Raw genomic sequence first — 27,106 nt, forward strand, 5'->3', positions numbered from 1 at the left:
GTGGTTATGTAAAATAAATAACCCAACCTATAATAAGGGTAGTTGGCCATTACCCAAATAGGGGCCTCAACTCCACCTGTTAAACCCAAGTCCTACAAAAAAGGATAGTAATGACTAGTTAGGTAAGCATAGTTTCCTTATTGCTATGCTAGTTCTTTTCCTAAGTGGAAAAAGAGATGTAGCTAATGAATTTTATGCCTACAGCAGAACACTGAATTCTATTGACCACACCTTTGCCTGTTCGAGTTTCTCCACCCCCTTCTTTCTCACCTCCTTCAATTGGTTTGACACCTTCACCTGTGATATGTTCTTTTGCAGGCCTACTGGTGGGATTTTCAGACCCTTGATACTTTTCTTAAATTTGCCTAGTTGTGTGCTACCCCCCTTGTTAAATTCCTTTCTTGCTACAGTCTGTCTCTCGCAAACTCTACTGCTCGGGGCAAAGTTAGAGATGAATGACTAAAATTTTGGATTGTGGCCTGTCTTTGAGAAAGGGGGGTGGTGGTGGTTATTTCTGAGTGCTTCCTGCTTAGCTGTGACGATGACTTCTATGTTCTAACTATGTCTTTTTCAACACCATACACCCCAAAACTTGTGTTACTTCCAAGCTTCAAAGAGTAAGTCCCTCCAGGCTTGTTTAAGATTCCTGGAAAGTCAGCCTGGCAAAATTTGTTTCCAAAAATAGGATTCATTTGAGAAAAGAGGTGTTCCATTATTCATATTGACTTGTGAGCAGCAAAGTCTTCAGAGCCTTCCCTAAAATGAGACACTTGTGTTTGGATTTATGGCTTGATTGTCAGCTTGATTATTAGGTTGAGTCTTAGAAAATAATGAAGTATCTTGAAAGACACAGGTTTGTGGTTTGAGGAGGTGTAGTTGGTAAGAAGAGAATGGGCTTTGGAATGAGACAGGCAGGGTTTAAATCCCTGGGGACACTTCCTAGTTCTCTGGATATCCTTGGTAGCTTTCTTTATTATAAAATTGTGACATTTGCTTCCCAGAATGATGATAAAAATTAGCTAAAATGATACATAATTTTATTTTTTTTTGGAAGAGACAGAACATGAGTGGGGGAGGGGCAGAGAGAGAGGGAGACACAGAATCTGAAGCAGGTTCCAGGCTCTGAGCGGTCAGCACAGAGTCCAACGAGGGGCTCAAACACATGAACCGTGAAATCGTGACAGGAGCCGAAGTTGGATGCTTAACCAACTGAACCACCCAGGTGCCCTGCCAAAACGATGCATATTGATGTTCCACATGGTCTCTGACACTTGGGAGGCACTCAATAAGTGACAGTTTTCGCCCCAGTTAGTCAAGTGGAGCATGAATCAGGTTTTTGTTTTTGGTTTTGGTTTTGGTTTTTTTTTGCATCAAGGGACAGAACCCACTTAAATTGGCTGGTGGGGGCAGTAGTTCATTGAAACATGCAGTGGGGAGTTCCGGGGATATTTGACTTGAGGCTTAGCTGGATCCACTAGTTAAATGATGTCATTTAAAACCTCCTCATCTCCCCATCCCCCTTGTCCCATCTCTCAGTTCTGCTTTTGTCTTTGCTGGCTTCATTCTTGGGTTGTTTCCAACACATGGTGGAAAAGTCAATTATTGTAAATTGCAGGTGTTTATGGTCCTATCTCATGATTCTAGGATGTGTCTACAGCATTGACACACATAAAGATGTCCGGTTTTCTTTGTGTTGGGTGCCCATCTCTAGATCAGTTACTCTGTCCAGGGGTAGAGTGCCTTGATTGGCTAAGCCAATGCCATGTGCCCACCTCTGTTGATGAAGACGTATGATCACTTGGTTGATTACCCCTTTAGAATCACAGGGAGAAGGAGATGAGGTAGTTCCCATAGGTGTTCAAGTAGACATATAGGTTAGAAACGTGTCCATCTGAGGTAGCAATGGCAGGTCCCAAGACATACAGCATGCTCTCAAATTTTACTGTGTGTGTGTGTATGTGCACATGATGCGAGTGTGCTTTAAGGACTCCTTTGGTGCGTTTTAGTTGTGTGTTTAAAGTTTTTGGGCTAAGGCCGATGGTAAACTGCAGGGGGTCTGGGAATTGCCCGAAATGATACATAGCATATTATATATATGTACAGAAAAATATTTTTTCCCTGGAGTTAATGTTATGCAACATGTTCTCTCCAATGAAGTTAATAGAAGCTCTTTATAAAATTCTGCAAAATCTTTGGCTCATCCTCTGCAACATGTTAGGAAAACTTTAGGAAAGTTCCTTTCACAACTGTTTTTGGAAGATCAGACAGAGATTCATTCTCTTAGGGTTCCACCACTTACTATTTCTTCCAGTGGAAACTTTACCTTGAATGATGCTTATCAAAAAGGAAAATATTGGTTTTTGAGACTTGGCTAAAATTAGCTATATTTTGTAAGATCTGAACCAGTTAATTTTATGGGAGCTTTTGTGTTTGTAATTGATAGCTTACCAATTGTGGTACATGCTGGTATAAACAACCAGTAGAAGAAACTAGCTGTTGACATATTTCTTCTTTTTTCTCTGGCATAAGGAACTTCCACAGTGTACTACCATTTTTCTTCTCAATTCTAGAATTGTAGACAGGAGAGAGAATTCTGCTTGTTTGGAGCCAATTCAAACTCTGGAACCAAAAGGAAGAGCTTCCCTGCTTCCTCTAATTATATTAGCTTCTTAAAATCAAAATGGTGGTTTACCCAGCAGTAGGTGGGAGTGACAGGCTATTGTATTCCTTCCCATTTTTAAGGAGATGAATCAGGTGGCCTTGGTTCTAGGTTTGGGACTTATGTGCAGGCTTTTATATTAATCCTAGATTTCGAGTTTATTTCTTGTGGCTTTCTTAAACCACAAACTTCCCTTCCTCAAAATTAATTGTTTCCTATATGGGGATTTGATGCTTTGAGAATTAAATTGCTCAAATAAAGGCAGGAGCAACATGCTTCTAAAATGGATCTTCTGGTTCATATCATCAGATGTTGGGACTGGAAGGGATCCTTGAAGATTCTCACCTACCTCTGTAAGGATAAACTGAGTCTCCGACAAGCGCAATGATGTAACCAGGGTCCCAGGGCTACTTGAGGAGAAGAGCTGGAAGTGAGGTCTAGGGATCCCTTCACACACATTTTTCTCTGGCAAAATTTTAAAAAATTACCCCCAAAGCATTGTTTTCATTATCACATAGCTCAAATACGGAATCTGAGGGCAAGAACCAAATTGGTCTTTTTAATGATCATATGCCCAGTGGTAGCATTAATTAGCAACAGCAGCAGTAGTAGAAATAGTCATAATAATCTCATCTGTAAGAACTTACTCTGGCCAGACATTATTCTTTATACTTTACATATATTTACCTAGTGAATGGGGCCAACAACCCCTTGAAGTGGGTACTATTATTATTTTCATTTTACAGATGAATAAACTGAGGTCCAGACATATAAAGCCTAGAAATGTGCATGGAAGGCACTTGGCAAATCTTTGCTCAGTACTCAGAATTTCCAAAGCACATTCATAGTCATTATATAGTGTGATGGCATTTCAAGGGAGGGCATTTTTCTGAGGAAATAATGGCCCAGAGGGCTCTAAGAGACTGAGGTTAGGGGGACAGTTAGTAGTAGAGCTAGGACTTATTTTGATCCTGATCTTCTGACCCCGTTAGCGTCATCTGTGGATTTCTGCAAAAGCGCATCCTAAAGGTCAGTGGCTGGGAAACTCTGAGGCAGTGTCTGGTTTTATATTTACCCAGAGGTTGGCCATTTCCAGCATTCTTCTTTGCTTTGTGTAGATCCAAATTTCTATCTGGTATCAATTTCTTTCTGCCTGAAGGACTCCCTTTAAAGAGTGTTGGCCTTTGTTCTGGCACATGGTTAAATTACTTGGGATCAGCGAGACCCTTTTGAGGCTGCTTTTAAGCCCTTTCCAGAGCAGGCTGTGTCTAGGACCCTTTTGGAGGCTCTTCCTGATATTTTATGTAAACCAGCTCTTTCTACTCAGGCTGGTGGGAATGCCGCTTATTCCCAGCCCCATGTGAACCCTAGGTCCTCGTGCAGAGTAGTACTCAGCCAAGGATTGGAGGGGACCCCCTTTGCAGATTTCCAGAGTTGCTCACTGCCTCATTCTCCCCGAACTTTTATCTCTGGCTCCTCAGCTTAGCACGACCCCTGAGCTTGGCTTGGGTTTCCCCTTCCTGCCCTACTGCCTAGAGTAAGTTGGGGTGATAGTAGGGCTTATCTCACTTGGAATTTCCTTGTCTCAAAGATCATGGCCCTGCATTGTCTTTGTCCAGTAACTAGTACAGTTGTTTCATGTGTTTTGTCCATTTTTCTAGTTATTTGTAGTGGGAGGGCAGTTCCTGTAGCAGTTAATCCTTCGAGGACGGAAGTGGATGCTGGTGTCTTGTTTGAGGTCCCAAACCTTAGCAGGGTACTCTGTGCCCCCTGTTTGTTAAGAACAGATATCACCCTCTGCTTCCTTTTACTTCCTTTCCTGAGCTATAGTCAAGGGAACATGGAAGTTACTGGGAGCCTGCGTTATTTGAAGCAAGTAGAATCTGCTCTTGCCTGTTGAAGATGAGGTGAAGAATTGACCACTCCTACTTACTTCCTGTCTGTCTGCTCACAGAGCCAGAGTCTAGAACCTTGAGTTGGCTTAAGGAGCCAAGGGCTCATGTGCCTGTGAACTAGCTGTGCAAGGGCAAGGTCTACATCTATTTCGGTCATCTTTGTATCCCAAAACCAAACAGAGTGGGCACACACTGGGTCCCTGAATGAATGAATAAAAATGTATAGATGATCACACAGAATTGTGAACTTGAGATTTGTGTGTAGATATGTGGGGTGGGGGGTGATTCCTGACTGTCTGTGAATTGTCCCTATGAGGAAAAACCAGTTTGACACCTGTATACGTGTGCGTGCGTGTGTGTATGTGTGTGTGTGTGTGTCTGAGGTTGATTACCTGTGGGCATCTCTGTCCTGGTTGCCTTTCCAGTCTGAGCAAGTACAGTTGTTAACCAGCGTGTTTTCCCACAAAGAGGCTGGCTTTTACCTTTTACGTGCTACTACCCAGTGAGGTGGGTGGTGTTTATAAGAGGAGTAACTACGAAGGGGCCAGTTGCCAGGTTAGCTAGAACATCTGTCATAGCTCTGTTTTCTGCTGATGAATAGGAGGGAGACATTGTCCTGGTTGATTATTTTCATGGAATGGAAAGTGGTGCTTGTAAGGTAAATGATGATTTTAGGCAGGGGTTGGGGGGGAAGAAATGTGGGACAGAAGGGAAAGGTGGTGGGTGGTATATATTTAGAAATCATGAATAAATAATAATTAAGCAGTTTTTTAATCATGTCTTCATGTAGATTGCATGTTCCCTTGAAATGCATAGCCTATCGTTTTTGTCTTTATTTTGAGGTCTCTTTTAGTGTTAGTCCCGTCTCTTATTTTGACGTTAAGTTTCTTGTCCTTCTTTAAAAAATAGTTACCAGTGTTTGCCTTCCTCTTTTGTGATCAGCTGTTAGGCTTCCATCTGTGCCCTTTTGTAATTCAGACTTCCCATTATGGTATTTGCTTGCTTATTTAAGATTGGGTCAGGAGCCATGAATGTAAGAGGATACACTGTGCTGCTACTTCAGTAGCTTTAGAACTGGGCTTTAGAAAGCAGGACTTTAAAATTACTAAGCAAATTCATTCCTTCTGGGTCAAGCTTTCTAATAAACACCTAACAAAAAATTCCGTATGTGGTGTTCCTGGGGCTGCCACCTGGAGAGTGGATTTTCTGAAGATAAAGGTAGCAATAGTTACTTCTATAGCAAAGAGTACTGTGGATTTCAGTGGATTCTGAATTGTGCTATATTGGTGGAAGCAGTTATGCGTTCTGTTGCTATGGTGATGAGATGGAACTGTATTGATATATACAGTATTGTCTTCAGTAAATGGTTTGGTAGCTGCCTCTCCTTTTATTCCCCCCTATTCTAAATTCATTATAAGTTTAAAGGAAAAAAAAAAAGTCACTGTTCGTATTGGTGTTTTACAGTTGAACAGATCGTTTTCATTTTGAGAACTAACAATCGCAGAGGTGGGTGTGGTAAAGTGGAAAAGTGCAGAAATTAAAGCAACTAAGGTCAGAGCATAGAGATTTGTTGACAGTGGACTGTGTTCTCAGGAGGAGACACTTAAGGATTCACAGCTTATCTCTTTTATTCATTGAGGTAACAAATGGATGTAAAGCACAATAAAAGTGGCTGGCATGTTGAAGAGTGTTGATAAATGAAAGTCATTTATTTTATTTTATTTTATTTATTTATTTATTTAAAGTAAACTCTATCCCTAACATGAGGCTTGAACTCATGACACCGAAATCAAAAGTGCATGCTCTACTGACTGAGCCAGCCAGGAGCCCCAAAAAGCCACTTAATTTTTATAAGATCTAATTACTTTCTAAACATTTGGAAACAGCTTGATAATCAAGGGAAAAAAAAAGTAGTCCAAGCCTATGTTTAAAAAAAAAAATGAGAAGAAACCGAGATGCAAACAAGCTTCCTTCCTTTTCCAATGTCCATTTTATCCTCTAGAATAGGAGCTACTTGATGGGTTTTTGTAGCTATTATTTTATCACAGGCTAGATACTTTGTTTCCATGCTTAAGTATATTCCTTTTACATTTATGATATATCATGTTTATACTGTAACTTGGAAACTTAATATACTTTAGACCTCTTAACAATAGAAAAGGTATCCCTTAAAAAAAAAAAAAGAAAAGAAAAGGTGTCCCTTTCTTTTTAATGGCTGTGTGGTATTTCACCATACAGAGGTACCCTAAATCATTTAACCAGTCATATATTGATAGCTTCCCATATTTAGCCACTTGATGACTTTTGACTGTTTAACAATATTTGCAGAACATGAAATCCAAATATTAACCTCAGTCCAGCTACTGTAGGCTTCGTAAATGAGTCAAAGTAGTAATTTACAACAGAACTTTTCTTGTTACTGCATTTAGAATAAATTTTGCAAGAGAAGCAAATGTCTAGTCTTCTTGAGTTATGCAATTAAGCAATTACTGTTCTCACCTAATTATATAGAAAATTACAGAGTTGGGTGGAGTGGGCACTGGCTAGTATCAGCTTCCTTCACACTTCCCCCTTGATGACTGTGGAATGGCCCTGTTTTTTGGCCTGAGTTTAAGTCACGAGTGTGGTAATCATGTATAGTAATTAAAATTCAGTAAAGATCTTTCTTCACTATTTGTTTGGCTCATGCAGTTTCAGAATCATTTGTTAAGCTACGTGAATAACTTCCCAAGGATGTTTGTCACATGGAGAGAAATCACCAATGAGAAAACACTTTTTATTGTAGCTGCTGGTAGTTTCTATTTTGGTTGATTGTTAGCTTTATGAAAAGAGATGATATACATTCACCAGTTCACTTATTCAACGCACGTGTTCTCCTGTCCTTGGCAAAGCCTGTTAGCTCTCACAACTTTCCCTTATCCTATCTGTATCCTCAATTGCTTTTATTATGCATAGGTTAGGCAGTTTTGAAGCCCATATTAAAAAAAGGAAAACACTTTTTCTGAGAGCACATGCCTCGACTTTGTGCTTCCTTAAGACTCTACCTTTGTATGACTTCTTAACTTTCAAGAATGGCATCATTATCCGGTTCTTCCAAGGTCATCTGGGATTTCTGGAAGTGACTTGGAACTCACTTGCCAAAGAGCCTATTAACTCAATAGGTATCAGATGGAGTTCCTTTAATCTTTGATATTTTCCCAAAGCTCGATAGGCATACCACATTGACTGATGCTGGACCATTTGTTCAGACTTGGTCATCATTGTCCTATGGGCGCTGTGTACTCATTTTTTATTAACTTGCGAAGAGCCCAAAAAAATACATTTTACTTCCTCTTTGACAATGTATGCTTTCCAGTGTATGCTTCCAGTGCATTGCTTCCAAAGTAATGGTAACTGTGTTTCACTGGGACCGATACTAGTATACTGGAAATGATTTTGCAGTTCTGAGAATCATAGATTTCCTTTCCAGCTGTTTGCAATGAATATTTAGTGATATTTGAAGGAATTGGGTTTCAACTACATAAACTTTGGAAGATGTAGCCAGGAAATAATTAGTCTTAATCTCATAGGAATATTGTCAGCATTCAGACCTCAAGTTCATAAAATTCCTTGATAAAATCTTGGTCCAGGAAAGACCATCTCTTGCCTCTTATGAGTTCATATGATCACCATGTTTTCATTTGCTTCTGTAAGCAGTGTGGTGACTTAATGATTGATAAAGAGGACCCCACCTTTGTTTTTATTTACTTATTTATTTTTGAATATAATTTATTGTTAAATTGGTTTCCATACAACACCCAGTGCTCATCCCAACAAGTGCCCTTCTCAATGCCCATCACCCACTTTCCCTTCTCCCCCACCCCCCATCAACCCTCAGTTTGTTCTCAGTATCCAAGAGTCTCTAATGGTTTGCCTCCCTCCCTCTCTGTAACTTTTTTTTCCCCTTCCCCTCCCCCATAGTCTTCTGTTAAGTTTTTCAAGATCCACATATGAGTGAAAACATATGGTGTCTGTCTGTCTCTGACTGACTTATTTCACTTAGCCTAATACCCTCCAGTTCCATCCACATTGCTGCAAATGGCCAGATTTCATTCTTTCTCATTGCCAGGTAGTATTCCATTGTATATATAAACCACATCTTCTTTATCCATTCGTCAGTTGATGGACATTTAGGCTCTTTCCATAATTTGGCTGTTGTTGAAAGTGCTGCTATAAACATTGGGGTACATGTGCCCCTGTGCATCAGCACTCCTGTATTCCTTGGGTAAATTCCTAGCAGTGCCATTGCTGGGTCATAGGGTAGATCTATTTTTAATTTTTTGAGGAACCTCCACACTGTTTTCCAGAGCGGCTGCACCAGTTTGCATTTCCACCAACAGTGCAAGAGGGTTCCCTTTCTTCACATCCTCGCCAACATATATAGTCTCCTGATTTGTTCATTTTAGAGAGGACCCCACCTTTAAAGATAGAAACTTAGGAGCATGTACTTGGGAGAAAATTGCTGGAATCCAGCTTTAAAGTTGTAGTCAAACATTCAGTGCCCAAGTAAATGTGGATGATGCATACCTTTTTAAAATTACGTAAAATAGAGAAGAATTTTGAAAATTGTACTAAATTCATTTTTATAAAAATATAGTTTTTAAATATGTTTGATTGCATCTTAAGACTGTACCACAAGCTGGGGCGCTTGGGTGGCTCAGTCGGTTAAGTGACCAACTTAGGCTCAGGTCGTGGTCTTGCCGTTCATGAGTTCGAGCCTTGCATTGGTCTCTGTGCTGTCAGTACAGAGCCTGGAGTCTGCTTCAGATTCTGTGTCTCTCTCTGTCTCAAAAATAAGCAAATGTTAGGGTGTCCGACTTTGACTCAGGTCATGATCTCATGGTTTGTGGGTTCGAGCCCTGTGTCAGGCTCTGTGCTGACAGCCTGGAGCCTGCTTTGAATTCTGTGTCTCCCTCTCTCTCTGCCCCTCCCCCGGCTCACACTCTGTCTCTCAAAAATAAATAAACATTAAAAAATATATAAAAATTAAAAATAATCATTAAAAATGTTTTAAAAAGACTGTACCACATACTAAGTTTTATTCCATGTATGAGCATCCTTAAGCCTCTTATCCTGGGCTGTATTTGTGATGCCCTTTGATTTCTGATCCACAATAGAAATATAATTGAAACAGAGCCAAATAAAAAGAAAAAAATGATAGAATCTCCCAACTTTTCTTCTAACTGGCCCTGTGACTATTTGAAGGCTTCAGGGAACCAGAAATTCTCCACTAATTGCCTCTTGGGATATGAAGAATTTAAGACCAAACAAAACATTTTTCTAAAGTTTGTCACATTGTCATCCCTGTGGCTTTAACACGTAGCCCTGGGAATATTCTTCCTCTTTGTTTATCAAGGTGGCATCTAGCATTACGTTGTAGTTTTTAGATTTGTTGGCTGACATAGAACAACTTATAAATGGGCCATTTTGGTGGACCTACAAATCAATATGATATTGACAATGAATCTGCCTGCATTTTTGGGCATGGGTTTTGTGTATACACAGAGCAAGCTGTAATTTTAAAGGCTAATGAGTTATTCAGGTGTACACTTAGAGTTTTAATGGGGTTATTGAGAAGCTTGCAAACTTCCTAGTTTCAGTAGAATACTGTCTGGTGCACTTATAAGAAGAGTTCATTATCCAAGTATGAAACCATAGGTTCCAAAAACTTAGATGCACGTGGAAGTAATAGCCTCTATTTATCGAGCGTCTTCCATGTGCCAAGCATTTGGCTAACTTTTGACCAACTTTACAGTTTATACCACCAATTCTGGAAGGATTTCTATGCATTCACATATATAGGTGTGTGTGTATTGTTACAAACACAGGGTTGTTTTTAGTTTTAACATAAATGGTGATACATATGTCTTGCTATGCAACTTGATTTCTTTTTTCTTCTTTTCCTCCTCTGAATATGTTAGATCTTTCTCATGTCAATATTCATGGACCTAGGACATTCTTTGAACCTGGGCATAAGATTCTGTAGCACTGGTTCTCAAACTGACCTGCAGATTGGAATTACCCTTGGAGTTTGGAAAAATACTCATGCCTGGGCCCCCAATACCAGAGATTCTGATATAATTGGTATGGAGTAAATAAAGCTTGGGCATCAGAGTATGAAAACCAGTGTCTTACACCGCAGGGGCACAAACATTTATTAAAACATTCACCTATTGAAGGTCACTTAGACTGATTCTCTATTACCAATAATGAATGGGTTTTCTATTACAGTGCTGTAGTGAACATCCTCGTTAATATATCTCTGTGCTCATGTGTAAGTATATCTATAGGTTAACCCCTATATATGGAACCTAGGAATCCTTAGATGTGGATCAAAGGGCCAGTACATTAAAAACAACAATAGATATTGCCATTTTGCACTCCACTGAGGCAATACAATTGACTTTCCCATCTGTAGATTATTAGATTGCCCACTGTGGGGCTGAAGTTCTCCCCAACCTCACCCCCCATTAAGAAAAAAATTTGTTCTGATTTTGGATGGTTGTATATCTAAGTGCTTATGGAGTTTCCTAACACGAAGGGAGACTGGGTAAATCCCACATCAAAGTTTTATTTCTCTTGGTCCTTTAAGCGCTTTTTCTTTTGGAAATTAGTTTTAGAGGCTGACGTGACAAGGTAATGCCTTCACTTCTCATTCATTAGAGGGTATGTGTGTCTCTCATGAAGGGCCGGGGAAGTTCTGATTGAAGAGCAACACCTACAAGAGCCACACAACATCCCATACTGGTGGGGGCCAGAAGGCCTCTTTACTGCCTTATTTCTACACCCGAACTCGCATTCAATTGAAGCTTTTACCGGCATCTTTTCATAAGCCTCTCTTGAAGGTTTATTATGTAAAATTTGTAGTTAGAATTTTATGAAGGGCAGGGTCCTTCTTTCCAAGGGAGTTCCAGTTTTCATAATGTGACTCCATCATCTGTCCTTATAGTTTCTGGGTGGCTTCTCCCTGCCTTGTCATGCTCAGGACTCATTAGTAACAGCCTGAGCATAGGTGTGGTGCTGGCCTTGCCCAAAATGAACCCCTCTGAGCAGCAGGTGTTGTAGAGAGGCTCAGGATCTAGTCAACAACTCACCACACTGTAATTTTAAACCCAGGAATCACCATGGACTTAGCTTTCTATAAACATTTTTTACATTTGTAATGGCAAATGGTGGCTGTGTCCACACATGTTCAGAATGACCTCTCTGAGGCAAAAGTGTGGAAGCCTGTGGCCGTGGCTGCTGACAGTCACGTTGTCCAGTTTGGTGACCAATTCAGTGATTTTCCTGGATAGACGAGATGCCTTCAGAGGTACAAAGTAGAATAATAAGTAGGTGAGGTCAGTGCCTGAGTAAAATGTGAAGGGGAATCAGGTCAGTATTGCCCATGTCAGCATCCTTGCAGTGACTCAGTTGGGTGTGCTGTGTGGTAGTTCTTGTATAAGTGGTTGGGTTGAAATACCAAATCTGTTGAATGCTTCAAAATATACAAGAAAGCTAAGACTTTTTAAAAGTGCCTTTTCCCACACGGCCCCTAAAACTCTCAGAGAATTTCCCACAATTTGCAGATAAGCTGACTAACCTGCAGAGCCCTTGATTTAGTGATGACAACTGCCCTGTAGAGATTAAACCAGCCTCGTTCCAGGAATTTGTTCTGCTGATACACACAGGAATGTCAGAGAAAGGAATCTGGTTAACACATTTCTACCAAACAGTAGTTAACAAATACAAATCCTCCTTCCAACTCTCTAAGGTAGTTCTCCGTTCCCTTTGTAATGTCCACTTAAAAGCCATCACACTTTTAGAGAGGACGTTAGGGTCTTGAAGCCTTTCCTCCGGTTCCTCCAGGAAAGAAATGGGTGAGCTGCTCTTTGAACCTGGGTCAAGTCTCCACGGCTGCCTATGTCATGTTGTGTCTGTTCATTAGTTTTTCCCTCACTGAAAAGCACAGACATTTTCCATGAGAAGGATGGGGTTTCTTAATAGTTCCCAGAGAATGAGGCTAAGCTTAACCAAGAAAGTTTGTTCTACATGGTGTTTCATTTTCTCTTGCTGCAATTGTATGAAACTTGGCATGAAAGTAGTCAGAAGAACATGAACAGAAGAAGGTAATTAGTGAGGTTTAAATTTTCTTTCAGTAAACATGAACATATAAAGCCTTCCAGGCAGGGTTTTATTTCTTTATTTTCAGTCCAGGGAACTGTAGTTTCCCTAGGATGCCAGTGGACATTATTCTCCATAAAGGCCTGCACACAAGTGGAAGTTGTACCTACTTGGCAATAAAACGCCTTGATGATAAAATGTCGTTGTAGTATTTGGGGAGGAGTAAGGTCGAGCAGCATCTGGTTTGGGGGCTGGGAGGGTTAGTAGCAGTACTCACTTTTCAAGGGACCATGTCTTATGGCCTCACTGGGAAGAGGGACTAGATACTCCTTTGAGGATGGCATTGCGCGTCCTCGGCCCAGAGTACCTCTGGTTTATCTTCTCTAAGCCGTATTAGACTTTACTCCTAGATCTGGAAAGCACAGTTTTTCAAACTAAGTGCATATCTATTCAACCTCTTCTCTCTCAGGATTTGCCAGAATTATTTCAGTTGTGAGAAGGTTCCAAAAAATGAGTAGTAATCTACTTATTTTTAGGCAGTGTCTTTTAATGTCACTTAAATATTCTGTGTGGATTGCCCCAACGTGTTGGCTACTTGTTTGGAAAGGTCTGAAACCTAACACCCCTGAAGTGTGATCATCGTGGTGGGGAGGCATTTCAAGAGGCACCACATCGGGGCGCCTGGGTGGCTCAGTCGGTTAAGCGTCCGACTTCAGCTCAGGTCAAGATCTCGCGGTCCGCGAGTTTGAGCCCCGCGTCGGGCTCTGGGCTGATGGCTCAGAGCCTGGAGCCTGCTTCCGATTCTGTGTCTCCCTCTCTCTCTGCCCCTCCCCCGTTCATGCTCTGTCTCTCTCTGTCTCAAAAATAAATAAATGTTAAAAAAAAAAAAAAAAAAAAAAAAAGAGGCACCACATCTGCCTGCAGGGGTGAAGACTCTGACTTCAGGGGTTACTCAAGTAGGGTCAGCAGAGGACTGGAGCCACAGGGTACAGGCAGCTGTTGGTGCCCCGTAGGGTACTCGCGTTCTCCTCTGGTGACTGTGATGTCGTATTCTCCTATTCTTCCTGAAAGAGCTGCTAGGTGATTCAGGAAAGTTGCTTGTTTTACATGTTTGTTAAAGAACAAAACTTGGCCTCTTGGAAGAGTGAGAGCTTTGATGTGACAGAACTGGCCATTGAGTTGTAACTTCCTATGTTTGTGTAACCTCTCATTGAAATTTGTCCTTGCACATCTAGGTGGATCCCTTAGAGGCAGTGAAGATGGAAACCTAAAGGGAGAAAACGATTTGCATTTCTTTTGGCTTCAGCTTAAATCTGTTTATTGACTTAACTCACAACAGGTCGGCAGGCCCAAGGGCACAGGCTGTCTGGCAAGGCTGTGCTTTCTTTGGTGGGGACTCCAATGACACTTTTGGTTTGGCTCTTCTCCCAGATGATCGAGACGAGATGTCCTGGCTTCCAGACTGGTTTCTGTCACGTGAACAACACAAACTCCTAACTCGAGAACCGTGTTGTATTGGCTTTAGGGATTTATGTCCCAAACCTGTGGTTAAAGTACTGAGTCATGGCAGAAGAGTCATTGCCAGCTTTTTAGGGTGAGACCTGGAGGTCCCCCTCCTTTGCTCTTTACATGAAGGCAGGAGTCTATGACTTGGGCTTGGAAGAAAGAATTATGTGCTGGTTGAGGCTTGGTCTGGCTTGAGGGTGTGCATGGACTTCGCTTGGGTTCCTTCCTTATTATTTAGGGAGGAAGAGGGGAAGGAATGGGACAGGTTCTGGCTTCCACTTTGCACCCCCTCCCCCCACTGATGCAGAGAGGGCACACAGGAAGGAGTGTGTTTTGTGTATACTGCCCTGTTTTAGGGTGCCTGGTGCCTATATTGTTTTCCTCTTGCATCAGGAAAGTCAGTGAGCTGAAGGGACTGACTACAGGGTGAATTTCCAAGACCCACTTCCAGAAGCGCCCCGTTCGAACATCCTTTTGGGACTTGAGTGTGTGGGAAGGGCTGGCCCTCCGCTGGACACACTGAGAAACGCCCTTTCCGTTTCCTGGTGGAGAGGATGTTGAAACTTGCGGGGGAAACACATCGCCTTTCAAACGTTTCTCCTGCAACCTTTAGACCGTATCCCATGATTTTTTTAAAGCTCCAAATAGTACTTGGCATCTGGTGTGCTTGGGAAATGAAACCAGACATGAGGAATGCGAGAGCGGAGAGAGATGGCCAAGGAAAGAAGCAAAGCAGTTTTTTCTTTTCACATTCTTCTTGATAAGAGAATTTGGGTTAACATTATCGTGCTGTTGAAACCAAAACTGCATGTCAGGGCCCATTGGAAAATTGCAAAATGTGGGGTAAACTGCATCTCTGAAAATAAGAGGTATGGCACCAAAATGGAGGGTTCCCCGGCCATTCTCTTTAAAGTTGCTCTTACGGTATAATTTTTTTTTTTTTTTTTTTTTGCTTGTCCCTCTTTTTAAGTCTGTGACATTGTTTCAGAAATTCCGGAGACCATTTACAATGAAGGAACAATGCCAGTATTTTAGTACTGAAATTATAATTGGAGAATTAAACGTGAAATACTGTCTTGATTAAAAAAATAGACGTGGGTTACGATATCGTTGTGAGTACATGCAGGAGCTCTCAACTGTCTAATCACGTTGGTGGCTGGCAGGAACTCATGGTCTCTCCTTGTCTCTCTTCCTCCAGCATCTAAGTTGCTTCCCCCGTGACCACTTTGGTTAGAGGAAAACCGTGGTTACTTAGCCAGTGAGCGTATCCTTCGGTCTGGACAGCCATCTTACCAACGTGTGGCAAAAGTCCCTGATGAAGCAATCAGAAAGATGTATGCATGGGTGCAAATCTGTTTTGTCAACACTGCTTTCAAGTTTCCCCTATTTATTCGGTACAGATATTGACCTGCTTTGTGGAAAACAATGCTTACGTATCACATATGTGTTGTGACCTGGCATTATCAAAGGAGAGTGTTAGGGAGGGTCTTCTTGTGGACTGTAAGTTCTCCAATGTTTTAGATCATCCTGATCATCATCGTCTATATTACCAAAAATTTGGCCCTCATTTGTTGACTGTTACCATGTTGAGAGTCTTGTTTGTTTTGTTAAAGAGCAGTACAAATGACTCTGACTTCGAGCTAGGCCACAGATGGATTAAATTTCTTATTCTTTGCTAAGCAGAATGCACCTGCTCCAGAATCTTAAGTAGCTTTTTAATTGCTTCCTTGTGCGTGGCATAGCAATAGTCATCTGTAATGTTATAGATGGATTGCATTTTGGATGTCGCAGAAGTGACTTCTTCCCCTCTGCAACGATGCCAGAAGCTGAGATTAGAAGATGTGTTCTGGTTGAGGGCCCAGCTGTCATGGTGGAATTAGTCCTTTCCCTCGGGCTGATCTGATTAAAAAGGGGCCAAGATGTGGAAACACAGGTCCCAGGTTTCAGTAACTCTGTATTCCCTCTTCACTGGACAGAGTTAGCAGCTTCGTCGCTCCCTAAATGTCCCCACTAGTCTGTGATCTCCCTGAGTCTGTGGACTTTCTTCATCTGTGTCTATAGCACCTAATGCTGTGTCTGGCTTCTTGAGGTTCAGCTATGATAGGTGAAGAAGTGAATACTTTCTCGGGCAAGGTGTTCATTGAATGTAAGGAATGGGGAAAAGTCTAAAAGATTCTCAGTGGGTCTGTTTCCCATGGATCTTACTTTTGAGGCTGGGTGGAAAAAAACAAGCATGAGCTAATTCAGCCAGAAAGAAGCTCCTTGCTTGAGGGAAGCTGCAAATACTCAGAGGATGAAGTCTGTTTGTGAGGCTACTGTCAGCATCAGAAAGCTTGACAAGTGGCTAAGGAGCACTTGGTGATCTGGTTGACTTTAAATGTCTTGGCATTTGTGAAAAAGAGATCTGCAGGCAACTGTGGGAAGAACACCCAGTCACACAATCCTGAAGTTCAGAAACAAGCCATCTGTTCACTTAGGCATTTATGCTTTTGCATTCAACAAACATATATTGAGAATATACCATGTGCCAGAGACTGAATGAAGCATAGTCCCTGTCTTCAGGATCTCATAGCCTGGTGGGGGAAACAGACATGAATTAAAAAAAAAATCCAGACAACCAAAAAACACTCAAAAAAAAAAAAAAAAAAAAAATATATATATATATATATATATATATATATATATATATATATATATATATAGTGCTTGGGATGTGGAAAGGAACGTGCAACCATCTCTGGAAAACTTAAGGCCCATTAAAACATTGAGTGGGTTTTGAATGGTCAGTGGAAGACAGGTTCATAAGGAAAAGAGCACCTTAGGCTGAGGGAACTGTGGATGTGTGGGCTCAGAAGTGACTCCTGTGAATGTCTGATTACTTCTTGCACGTTGGCGGGGGGGGCGGTGGGCACATGGATGGACAGTGCTCATGGTACTGGGAGACAAGGATAGACAATAAGTAGCCAAGGACTAGACCACGGAGGGTCTTATGGTCCCGGCCGGAAGCTGTACTGTATCCAGGAGACACGACAGAAGTCGTGATTGAGTGACACAATCACATTTATGATGTTCCCAGAATAAACCCCAGACTCCTCACTCTGGTGTACGAGTCCCTGGAGTCTGGGCCTCTCCCCTCTCCAGCTTCTTCTCCCTTAACACTGTCATTACTCACTATGCCCCAGCCATACTTGTTGTCTTCCCTGATCCAGATGTGCCAAGTTGCCCACCTGCTCTGGGCTTCTGCACACACTCCTCCCACCTGGAATCATCTGCCTCCAACACTTTTCAGGACTGGTCCCATTCATCCATTAGGTCTCAGCTTAAATCCCCTCTCTCTGGAGAGGTTGTCCCCGATCACACTATTGAAAGTCGCTGTCTCCACCACCACCATCACCACCATTTTCTTTCACTTGCTTCTTGCATCCCCTGTAACCCTAACCAAAATTAATACAGTTTACTTGATTTTTTTTTCATGCCTTTTCCAAAACATCTTTTCTAAAACTCCCTGAAGGACACATCATCTCATTTTCATCCCTGTTTCCTCAGTGCCTAGAACAGTGCTTGGCACGTAATTAGCATGCAATAAATTGCCCCCCCACACACAGGTTTTTTTTTGTTTTTTTTTTAAGTAATCTCCACACCCAATGTGGGGCTCGAATTTATGACCGCGAGATCAAGAGTCATGTGCTCTTCCAAATGAGCCAGCCAGACACCTCAGTACTCAACAGAATTTTGACTTAATGAATTAAATGATTAATACGATGAACTAGGGCAGCTGTTGGTGACCTTCAACCCCTGGGCCTCCATGCACACACCACCTATTTTTGTATGGCCCATGAGCTCAGAATAGTTTTCACATTTTTAAATAATAAAACAAATTTTGAAAGAGAATATTCTGTGACATGAGAAAGTTCTGTGAAGTTCAGATTTCAGTGTCCACGGTGAAGTTGTATTGGCATATAGGCATGCCCATTTTTTACAGATGTCTGTGGCTGCTTTCAGAATAAAATGGCAGGGTTGATGAGTTGTGATAGAGACTTAAGAGCCCACAAAGCTAAAAATATTTACTATCTGGTCCTTTACAGAAAAGGTTTGTCAGCCCCTAAACTGGAGAACCACAGGTTAAGGAGAAGAGTTACGGAACTGTTGTAATTATACGGATGAGATAAGGGGAGGCTGAACTAAGGTCATGGCCTTGGGATTGGAGAGGGTGGGGATTGGATTCCCATTGGATTAAGCACTCAGGTTCCCTGACCTCTGCCAAGCTTCCCTGCCTTCCGAACCAGTTAGGTTCGAACCAGTTAGGCTTCTTCCAGTCAACATCCCTTTACGTTCTGCAGCAAAGCAAGTCCCTCCCCAACTTCTCTCTTCCTAACTTCCCCACTCCCTCCCAAGTCTCCCTTTCAGTCTGATATGTGAAATGAGGATGATAAAATGGGTGTGGATGTGCTTCGTAAAATTACATACACAGCTGTTGGGATTGCTCATTAGCGAAGTGCCAGGACGGTTAAGGAGGGCTGACCAGAAGTGTCTACTGCCACTGAGGGGTCATAGGATGATTGCTTATGCTTCCACTTTGGTCTATATCTAGGAATCTAGTCTCTTAACAGTGAGTTCCAAGTATGTGTATTAAAAATGGCAGCCTTGGGGGTGCCTGGTGGCTCAGTTGATTAAGCCGCTGACTTCGGCTTAGGTCATGATCTCATGGTTTCAGAGTTTGAGCCCTGCTGTGCTGACAGCTCAGGGCCTGGAGCCTGCTTCGGATTCTGTGTCTCCCTCTCTCTCTGCCCCTCTCCTGCTCACACTCTGTCTTTTCTCTCTCTCTCAAAAATAAACATAGAAAAAAATGGCAGCCTGTTGGAAGTCTCAAAGCTTTGCCATCATCTATAGTTTAAGGATGGGTTTAATGGAAGACCTTGTATTTGGTGTCACACACAGGAGCCAGCATAAAAACTTGGCTTTTGGGTGTTCGTGAGGCTTTTAAACACAAATCACCTGTCAAAGGCAATATTTTGCTTATTAAAATGATTTCAATTAGGTTCTTAAACGTAATGGACTCTGTATCTTATCACCCATCTTAGAATCTAGCCAAGACCCTCATTTTGTGTTTGTTTATAGAACTGCTGGCTTAAAGAAAAAAAGACTTAAATGCTTTGGGCTGATTTTTAGATCTCTGTGTTTCTTGTGCACACCCTCCCCCCCTCAATACAGCCAGAATGTAATAAAACTTGGGTTTAAGTGAAACAACCTATAAAGTACAAAAGTAAAGTTGCTCTCAATTCATTTCCCAAATACTTGGGTCGTGCTCCTATGTGTGTGAGGCACTAAGTGACACAAGCTGTGGGCACTTTTTCTCATGGAGTTGACTCTTCAATAGGGGAAGTAAGACCCAGACCGCAAATTACCGTAAGTGTTGGCTCTGCCTCATAGGGGTCACAAAATGCTAAGAGGGCCCAGACCACATTCAATGGGATAGGTTAGCAAGACTGCCTGGAAATAAACTTGAAAGCTAAGCATTGACCATATGACCTTCCATGAGCTGGGTCTTGCCCGTTTTTTGTTTTTTTTGTTTTTTTTTGTTTTTGTTTTCTCCTGTCTTCCAGTAGCGTGAATACTGCCTCTTTACCCCCATACAGAGGTGCTTAGTTATGCAGACCTTGACACTAATCCCTGAACGGTCTCTTCAGGATACTTACTGACAGTTGAGTGACAGGGTGTGCAGGACTCTGGCCTGGCTGCCGAGGGGGACATGGCTGGGTCCTGAGGACATACGTCGGAGACAGACATTCACAGTTGTATTTTAGTGAACTAAGTCTGAACTCCCATCTCCTCGTGTACGTCAGTGGTATTGCTCCTTCCCCATGCTGGTTAACAAAGAATACAAGAATTGCACTCTTAGAGAAATTCTTCTAGCATTTTGCCATTGCTGAAATAGTTGTACTCTATTTTACAAAAATACATTGCTAACAGATTGGAGGGAAGCAACTCATCCTTCGCCTCAGATAGTTTGGGACACTGGTGTATAGATCACCATAACTTGGATATTTTTGATAAGAACATTTTTGCATACACATTCCCCTCCTTCCATCTGTCATATAAACAAATGATCATACAGTTTTTTTTGTTTTTTTTTTTTTAAATCTCATCTTCATTTGATTGTGAAAGTAGTATGTCTTCATTGTGACAACAACTTGGGAAAGTACAAAGAAGTTTTTTGGTGGTTTTGACACAAGCTTACTGTTGGCTCACATTGTGCTGTTTCTCTTATCCTTTTTTCCTTTTATCTTCGTCAACACGCTCCCATCCTGACAGCTTATGTTCGTACATGAATGGGACACTGGATACCTATTCTTTATTTTACATATAAAATGCGCATGTCATTAAATATTCTTTTAGAGAGGACTGCTTGGTCATCTGTCATCTAGTTATACCATGATTAACCTTTTCATATAGTCTCCTATAACTAGAACTTATTTTATGCCTTTGTTTATTGGTTATTAGGTAACGCTTTGAAAATTGTTGTGACCACATTTTCGATAGTATCTCGGAATATTCCATTGGGATATATTTCTAGGAGTAGAAATACTTCGAGTCAAAAGTATGAGTGAAAGGCGTCAGTAAACTGCCCTTCAGGAACGTTGAAACAAATTTCAGTTTTCACCAGCCGTGGATGGGCTCACCATACTGAGTACTGTCAGGATTGGTGCTGGCAGGATGGGAGCATGTTGACAAAGATAAAGGCAGAAGGAATGAGCAGACCACTGGGGTGGAAGAAGAGAGGAGCGTGGGATGTGTATGGGGCGTGGAAAATGGTCTGTTGGCTAAAGTGAAAGATACTTTCAAGGAAATAGGAAAGACAGAGAAGTTGAGTTGGGTCTGATTTGATGGAGCACTGGAAGCCAGTTTAGATTGGTATCGGAGAGACTTCAGTGGGTTTTGATCAGGAAGATGAGAGCCCCAGGGTTTTGCTGTGGGAAGGCTGTGTTATATAACACAAGCTGTACCACACCACTACTCATTCCCTATGTACTCCATGACCCTTCCCACCCCATGCCTTTGCTTGCGCTGTTCCTTCTGCCAAAATGCCCTGCTTTCCATAATCTATCGAAGCTCCACTCATCCATCAGGGACCATACCCACATTCTCCCCTATGTACTTCCTGCTCGATTACGTAGCACCCACTGGTATAATACACCATATTGCCTTTTTATAACTGTTTGGTGTACTACTCTCTCCCACCAGATTATAATCTCCTAGTGACCCATTTCCTTTATGTATCCTTCAGTGCTTATAGTGCCTGGTATATAATAGGTATTAACACACATCTGCCAAAGGAATCCCAGGCACTGCACATGTCTCCTATGACATTGAACAAGTACACTTTAGGCCAGGAGATATATGCTTCAACAGTTTGGGATATTGGATGTCTCGGCCAAGTTGTTATTCCAGAGCCAGTTGGAGTATCACATAGGGCTACGTGAGGGACAACCTGCTCTTAACATTTACCTTCCCTTCCCATTCTAAAGAGTTCTAGTCACTGGCTTTTGGAGACCACCATCCCTTAAGTGAGCGAGATCTTGACTCCAGAAGTGTTTGTAAATCAGTTATTTATGAAAACTTCTACCGGAGCTTGTAATGTTGTATGCGATTGGTTTTTTAAAAGCCAGTATGGCATCGTGTTGTACATATCATTCTTTGATTTGCTTTTTTCAATTGACAGTATAACTTTGGAATTTTCCCAAGGCAATACATATAATTACAAAAAACTATATAATAATTAAAAATGTGTCTTTTAAAAATTTCTTTTAATGTTTATTTATTTTGAGAGAGAAAGAGAGCACGGGCAGGGGACGGGCAGAGAGAGAGGGAGATGCAGAATCCAAAGCAGGCTCCAGGCTGTGACCTGTCAACATGGAGCCTGACGTGGGGCTCAAACTCAGGAATCGTAACGTGAGATTATGACCTGAGCCACAGTTGGACACTTAACTGACTGAGCCACCCAGGGGCCCCTAAAAATGTATTTTTATGGTAAAAATTCAAATTCAAGGGGCACCTGGGTGGCTCAGTCGATTAAGCGTCTGACTTCGGCTCAGGTCATGATCTCACAGTTCATGGGTTCAAGCCCCATGTCAGGCTCTGTGCCGACAGTTCAGAGCCTGAAGCCTGCTTTGGATTCTGTCTCCCTCTCTCTCTGCCCCCTCCTGCTTGCACTGTCTCAAAAATAAATAAACATTAAAAAAAAATTCAAATTCAAAAGGGTACAAAATGAAAAAGGATAGTTCTCCAATCCCCTGTTTTTATTTTAGAGGTTAGTGCTATTTGCCCTTTCTTACATATATTCATAAAAACATATATGCATTCTTTAAAACATGTAATTCTGTAATACGCACAGTATATCATAAAGTATCTTGAACATGTTTTCATATCTACATATACAGATGCCGTGTTGTTTTTAAATGAGTGCATAGTATTCTGTTATGTGAATATACTATGACTCTCTCTGTATTGGTGGACTCCTTTGATCTTTTCTGTTTGGAAAGCTCATGTGAAATCACTCTTCGTTTGTTATGAATTTAAATTATTCAACATGATAAACATGAACTGAGTGCCTCCTACCTTCCTGGCACTGTGCAGGGCACTAGGGCCAACAAGGTGTTTGATGGTCAGTCCCTTTCCCTGACTTGAAGTTATTGGCTGTCTAACAGTGTCTAACAATACTCTCTTAACGAACTTAGAATATGATATGAGCTGGAATGGGTAGATATGCCTTAGCATACATATTAATTCTCCTTTGGGAAGGTGAAAAAGAGGACGTTGGTATCAAACTTTAAAGGATAAGAGATCCTGGATTCCTAAGGGGTGAGGAAGAGAAGGTCATTCTTTCAGGGGATGTTAAAGAACAAGATGGGTTGGCAAGAAAGCATGTGATAGGCAAAGAATGGCCAGTAGCCCAGTGCGACTGGGGCATGTGCTGTGGTGTGGAGGGGGAGAATTGTACTGTTTGCTCAGCAGTTGGTCACAGGAAACATTCAACAAGTGAATAGAAGGATGTGCTCTTTGTGTAACTGAACTCCAAACCATCTCGGGGTTGTCCTCTTTATGCCCTGCAGGCTATCAACTGCCTCCAGGGCAGAGGGTCTTTCTTGAATTGGTCTGGCTTTAAAAAAAAAAAAAAAAAAAATCTTTTATCCATTTTTGCACCTTTAACCATGTCTTGTCTTGTTTTTGCAGAGTTTAGTCACTTCAAGAAATAGAACAGAAATCCGCCATGGCCCCAAGGAAGAGAGGTGGACGGGGGATTTCATTCATCTTTTGCTGTTTCCGAAATAATGATCACCCGGAAATCACCTATCGGCTGCGAAACGATAGCAACTTTGCGCTTCAGACCATGGAGCCAGCATTACCCATGCCCCCTGTGGAGGAGCTGGATGTCATGTTCACTGAACTTGTGGTGAGTCTCCAACTTGCTTCCTGCCGGTGGTTGGGAGCCAGGAGGAAGAGGAGAGGGTGTGCCTGGTTTCGTTTGGTTAGCCATGGGCTTGCCCTTCTTCAGTGCAATGACCCCTTTATATTGGCACCCCAGCTGTGGGCACTGAGCCTCTGGAGGAAGAGAAAGAAGAAGGTTGCTTTACTACATCAGAGGGCTTTGCTTTAAGTGAAGGGATTTAGACCCTTAGATCTTCGAATATGTGGCCGAATCACATCCCAAGTTGCTTCTCCTGTTGCCTTCCATCCCAGCGTGAGTCTATACCTGTGTCCTCTGCCTCACAGCCCTCCAATTCTCTAATGCTTTCTCCACCCCTACTCTCAGTGTGCTGTATGAATGTCTTCTAAACAGTTAGTCCTACTCCTCTTCCTGTCCCAGATCCTTTGATGAAAGCCATTATTACTTAAGGCAGTTAATTATTTAGCCTAATGATCAGACTGTAGTAATAAGTGTTGTGGGAAGCTTTTCATGAATCCTGTCATATTTTAGAATCCACTGTACTGAAGTGAGATATCTGGTGTAGGACCTCTTCTCAAAAGATGTAAGTGATCTCTTCAGCTTAGCTTTTTAGCTACCTCTGAAGTAGTGTTTCTTTCCATTCCATGTTATAGAGGTATATTATGGTATAGTTCAGAGTCCTGGCATGTGGATTAGGAAGACATTGGTTCAAGTTACTATTCGGACTTTATTATCTGTGTAAGTATGGAAGAAGCATATGAGCCTGTTTTCTGGAAAGTGAGAAAAAAAAATAAGTCCTCTTTCTAGTGTGATGTAGTGTCGAAGCGAGAGTAATACATAGTGGGAATGGCCCAGTGCCTGGCCCTCATTGGGTGCTCAATAAATGTTACATGAGTACTCTATCCTCCCTCGATCATTGCCGGCATTTTGTAATGGAGTTAGTTCTAATCAGACGAATCAGACCATTTGTATCATTCAACAGATACTCGAGAGTGCTATCATTTTGCATGACTCTTAGGTCAGAAAGTAATGTAGGCTGTGTTACTGCCCTCCAGGGGTAATGTCTGAACCGATCAGGCCACTGCAGCTCTTCCAGACCAGAATTTACCTATAGGCTTACCCTATAAGATAAGCCAATATGAGAGTATTACCAAGCCTATTACCAACCAGAATTGGTTGGGAAAAAGAAGAGATGGCTCTTGGCAGCATGTTTGTATTTTACGATGTTGATGAATATTTTTGGTGTTTAAGGAATCTCTCCCCTCTCCCACCTCTGCATGCAGAGATTATGTTCTAGGTGTTAATGGGGAGGTTCAAAGTGGGAAACTAGAACCTTCTCTGAAACAGCTGACAGTTTCAGTAGCAAAAGGGGATTGATAAAAAAGTATAATGCCACTAGAGGAAGAAGCACAACCCACCTCTGCATGGTGTGTAGATGTGTTGTGGGGTATAGGACACAGTGATGAGGAGGGTGGTCAAGGAAGACGTTCTGGAGGATGTGAGCTGTGAGTGATTGAAGGTAAGAAGGGAAGTGGTGGGGATCGGTGTCAATGGCTGTCTCAGTCATCTCAGCTAGTTCATCCTGTGACGGTTACAAACTACAACAGCTTATCCCTTGCTGATGCTGCATGTCCATTGTGGGTCAGGTGTGGTTTTGTTCCTCACCATCTTTCATCCAAGACCCAGGCCTGGTGGAAGAGTAAGGAGAGACATGGCAAACTGCTAGTGGGCTCTAAGCTTATGCTTGGAAATGGCATGTGGCACTTCTGCCCACATTTCTTTGGCAGGTGAAAATCACGTGGCCACTCCTGAGATCACAGGGTAAGGATGAATCATCCTTCTGTAGAGACTGGCACCACAAGTCGCATGGACAATCCTGAGGTCACTGGGGCAGTGGAGGACATATAATCCTCTTCCAGGGAGAGGCAGTGAATCATCTACCATGATGGCTATCAGGAAGGGCAATAATGTATTCACGGGCTTGGTTTTATTTCCCACTTAAAGTATTTTATGACCCAGTATGTGATCTATCTTGGGGAATGTTCCACGTGCACTCGAGAAGAATGTGTATTTTGCTGCTTTTGGATGAAAAGTTCTGAATGTATCTGTCAAGTCCATCTGGTCCAGTGTATCCCATTTAAAGTATTTGAAAACCCAAAGCCCACCTAAGGAGATAGATGTTGCTGATAGATGAGGGCCCACTTGGTGGTAGTTGGAGCTGGTGGGCAGAGTTAGTACCCTCAAAGCCTCTACATCCACTGTCTTTTCAATTGTGCTCCATCAGACTCCCCAGATGAGACCTAAGCCAGAGCCTGTGTGGTGGTAGCTCCATGTACATCTTGAAGGCAGCTCATTGTTCTGTATTCATAAGGGAGAAAATTCCACTCTCTGCCTTATTGATGTCTTTATTCTGTGTGAAAATTGCCTACAGCTGTTAGTTGTTAAAAAGCCAATGCCAAACCAGAACTTTAAGCCGAAACCATTGGAAAACAAATTACATTGAGGTTTGTATCTGTCCCGGTGAGTGACGGATGGATTTCTGTCCACTCCTTACTTCAGGGACTTAGACCACAAACCCATCCAATGGCCAGGGGTGTGCTGGGGCAAGAGGGGTGGGCTCAGAGCCATGGGAAACCTCTGTGGGTTCTCTTGAGTGTTCGCAGAAGCACTTCTGCCTCTGCCCGTGCACAGGATAGGGAGGCCAGGTGGGGAACGGGAGCGTGCTTGGCCTGTGGAGTCAGACTGCTCTGCAACCCGGGGTGACTGCCTTTAAGATGGTTTCTATTGGAATTTAAGTTTATTGCCTTGCCTATACAATGGGGACAATACCGTCTCTCTGATAGGATTGGTATAAAGAGGATAACTTCTTTAAAAAGGGGGGCACCTCTTAGGTGCTTTATAACCCACATCCTAGTGCAATGAGAAGGATGGGAGATAAGTATTTCCTGGGCACAACACCCTAAGCACATATCCCAGGTTTTTCCTTTTCTTGAAGGCTAATCTGCCCGCTGTGAGTGAGCCAGTGTGGGTCCTAACTTGCAGGGCATTTTACCTCTGTATCTGTTGGAAAGCATCTCATCACAGCCGGTTGGTGTCAGCTAGTTTCCTTGGCCTCTTCTGGTGACACACCCATTTAATGTTTTTAAATGAGTGGTACCAAATAGGTTGCCTTCAGAATTGCTTGCTGCAACCTTATCATCTCATAAATAAAGCAAGCCTGAGCGGGAGGTCAGCCACGGGAATCTGTAAGGAGGGTGGGCCGTGAGGAGTGCCTGCCATAGGCAGTGGAACCAGACTCATTCCAATTTCAGGATGTAGTGGTTCCTGGGGGTCCCAGTCCAAAACCCTGCCTATTTTTTTTTTTCCTAACAGCTTTATTGAGATATAACTCGCAGACTATAATCCACCTATTTACAGTGTACAGCTCAATGGCTTTTAGTTGTGCAAGCATCACCGCAA

The 27,106-nt window shown here is 42.2% G+C and overlaps 1 protein-coding gene across 2 annotated transcripts in view; it reads left to right on the forward strand.

Moving 5' to 3' along the window:
* The window catches only part of DAAM1 (dishevelled associated activator of morphogenesis 1), a 174,284-nt gene that overhangs the window by 45,283 nt on the left and 101,895 nt on the right, over positions 1–27,106 (forward strand). For both annotated transcript variants that reach the window (XM_042943383.1, XM_042943384.1), the window contains one exon: positions 23,434–23,653. In XM_042943383.1, coding sequence (XP_042799317.1) covers positions 23,471–23,653 — 183 coding nt within the window. In that variant the 5' untranslated portion in view covers positions 23,434–23,470. The remainder of the gene's footprint in view (positions 1–23,433; positions 23,654–27,106) is intronic.

Source organism: Panthera leo, chromosome B3 (assembly GCF_018350215.1).
Source record: "Panthera leo isolate Ple1 chromosome B3, P.leo_Ple1_pat1.1, whole genome shotgun sequence".
NCBI classification, from domain to species: Eukaryota; Metazoa; Chordata; class Mammalia; order Carnivora; family Felidae; genus Panthera; species Panthera leo.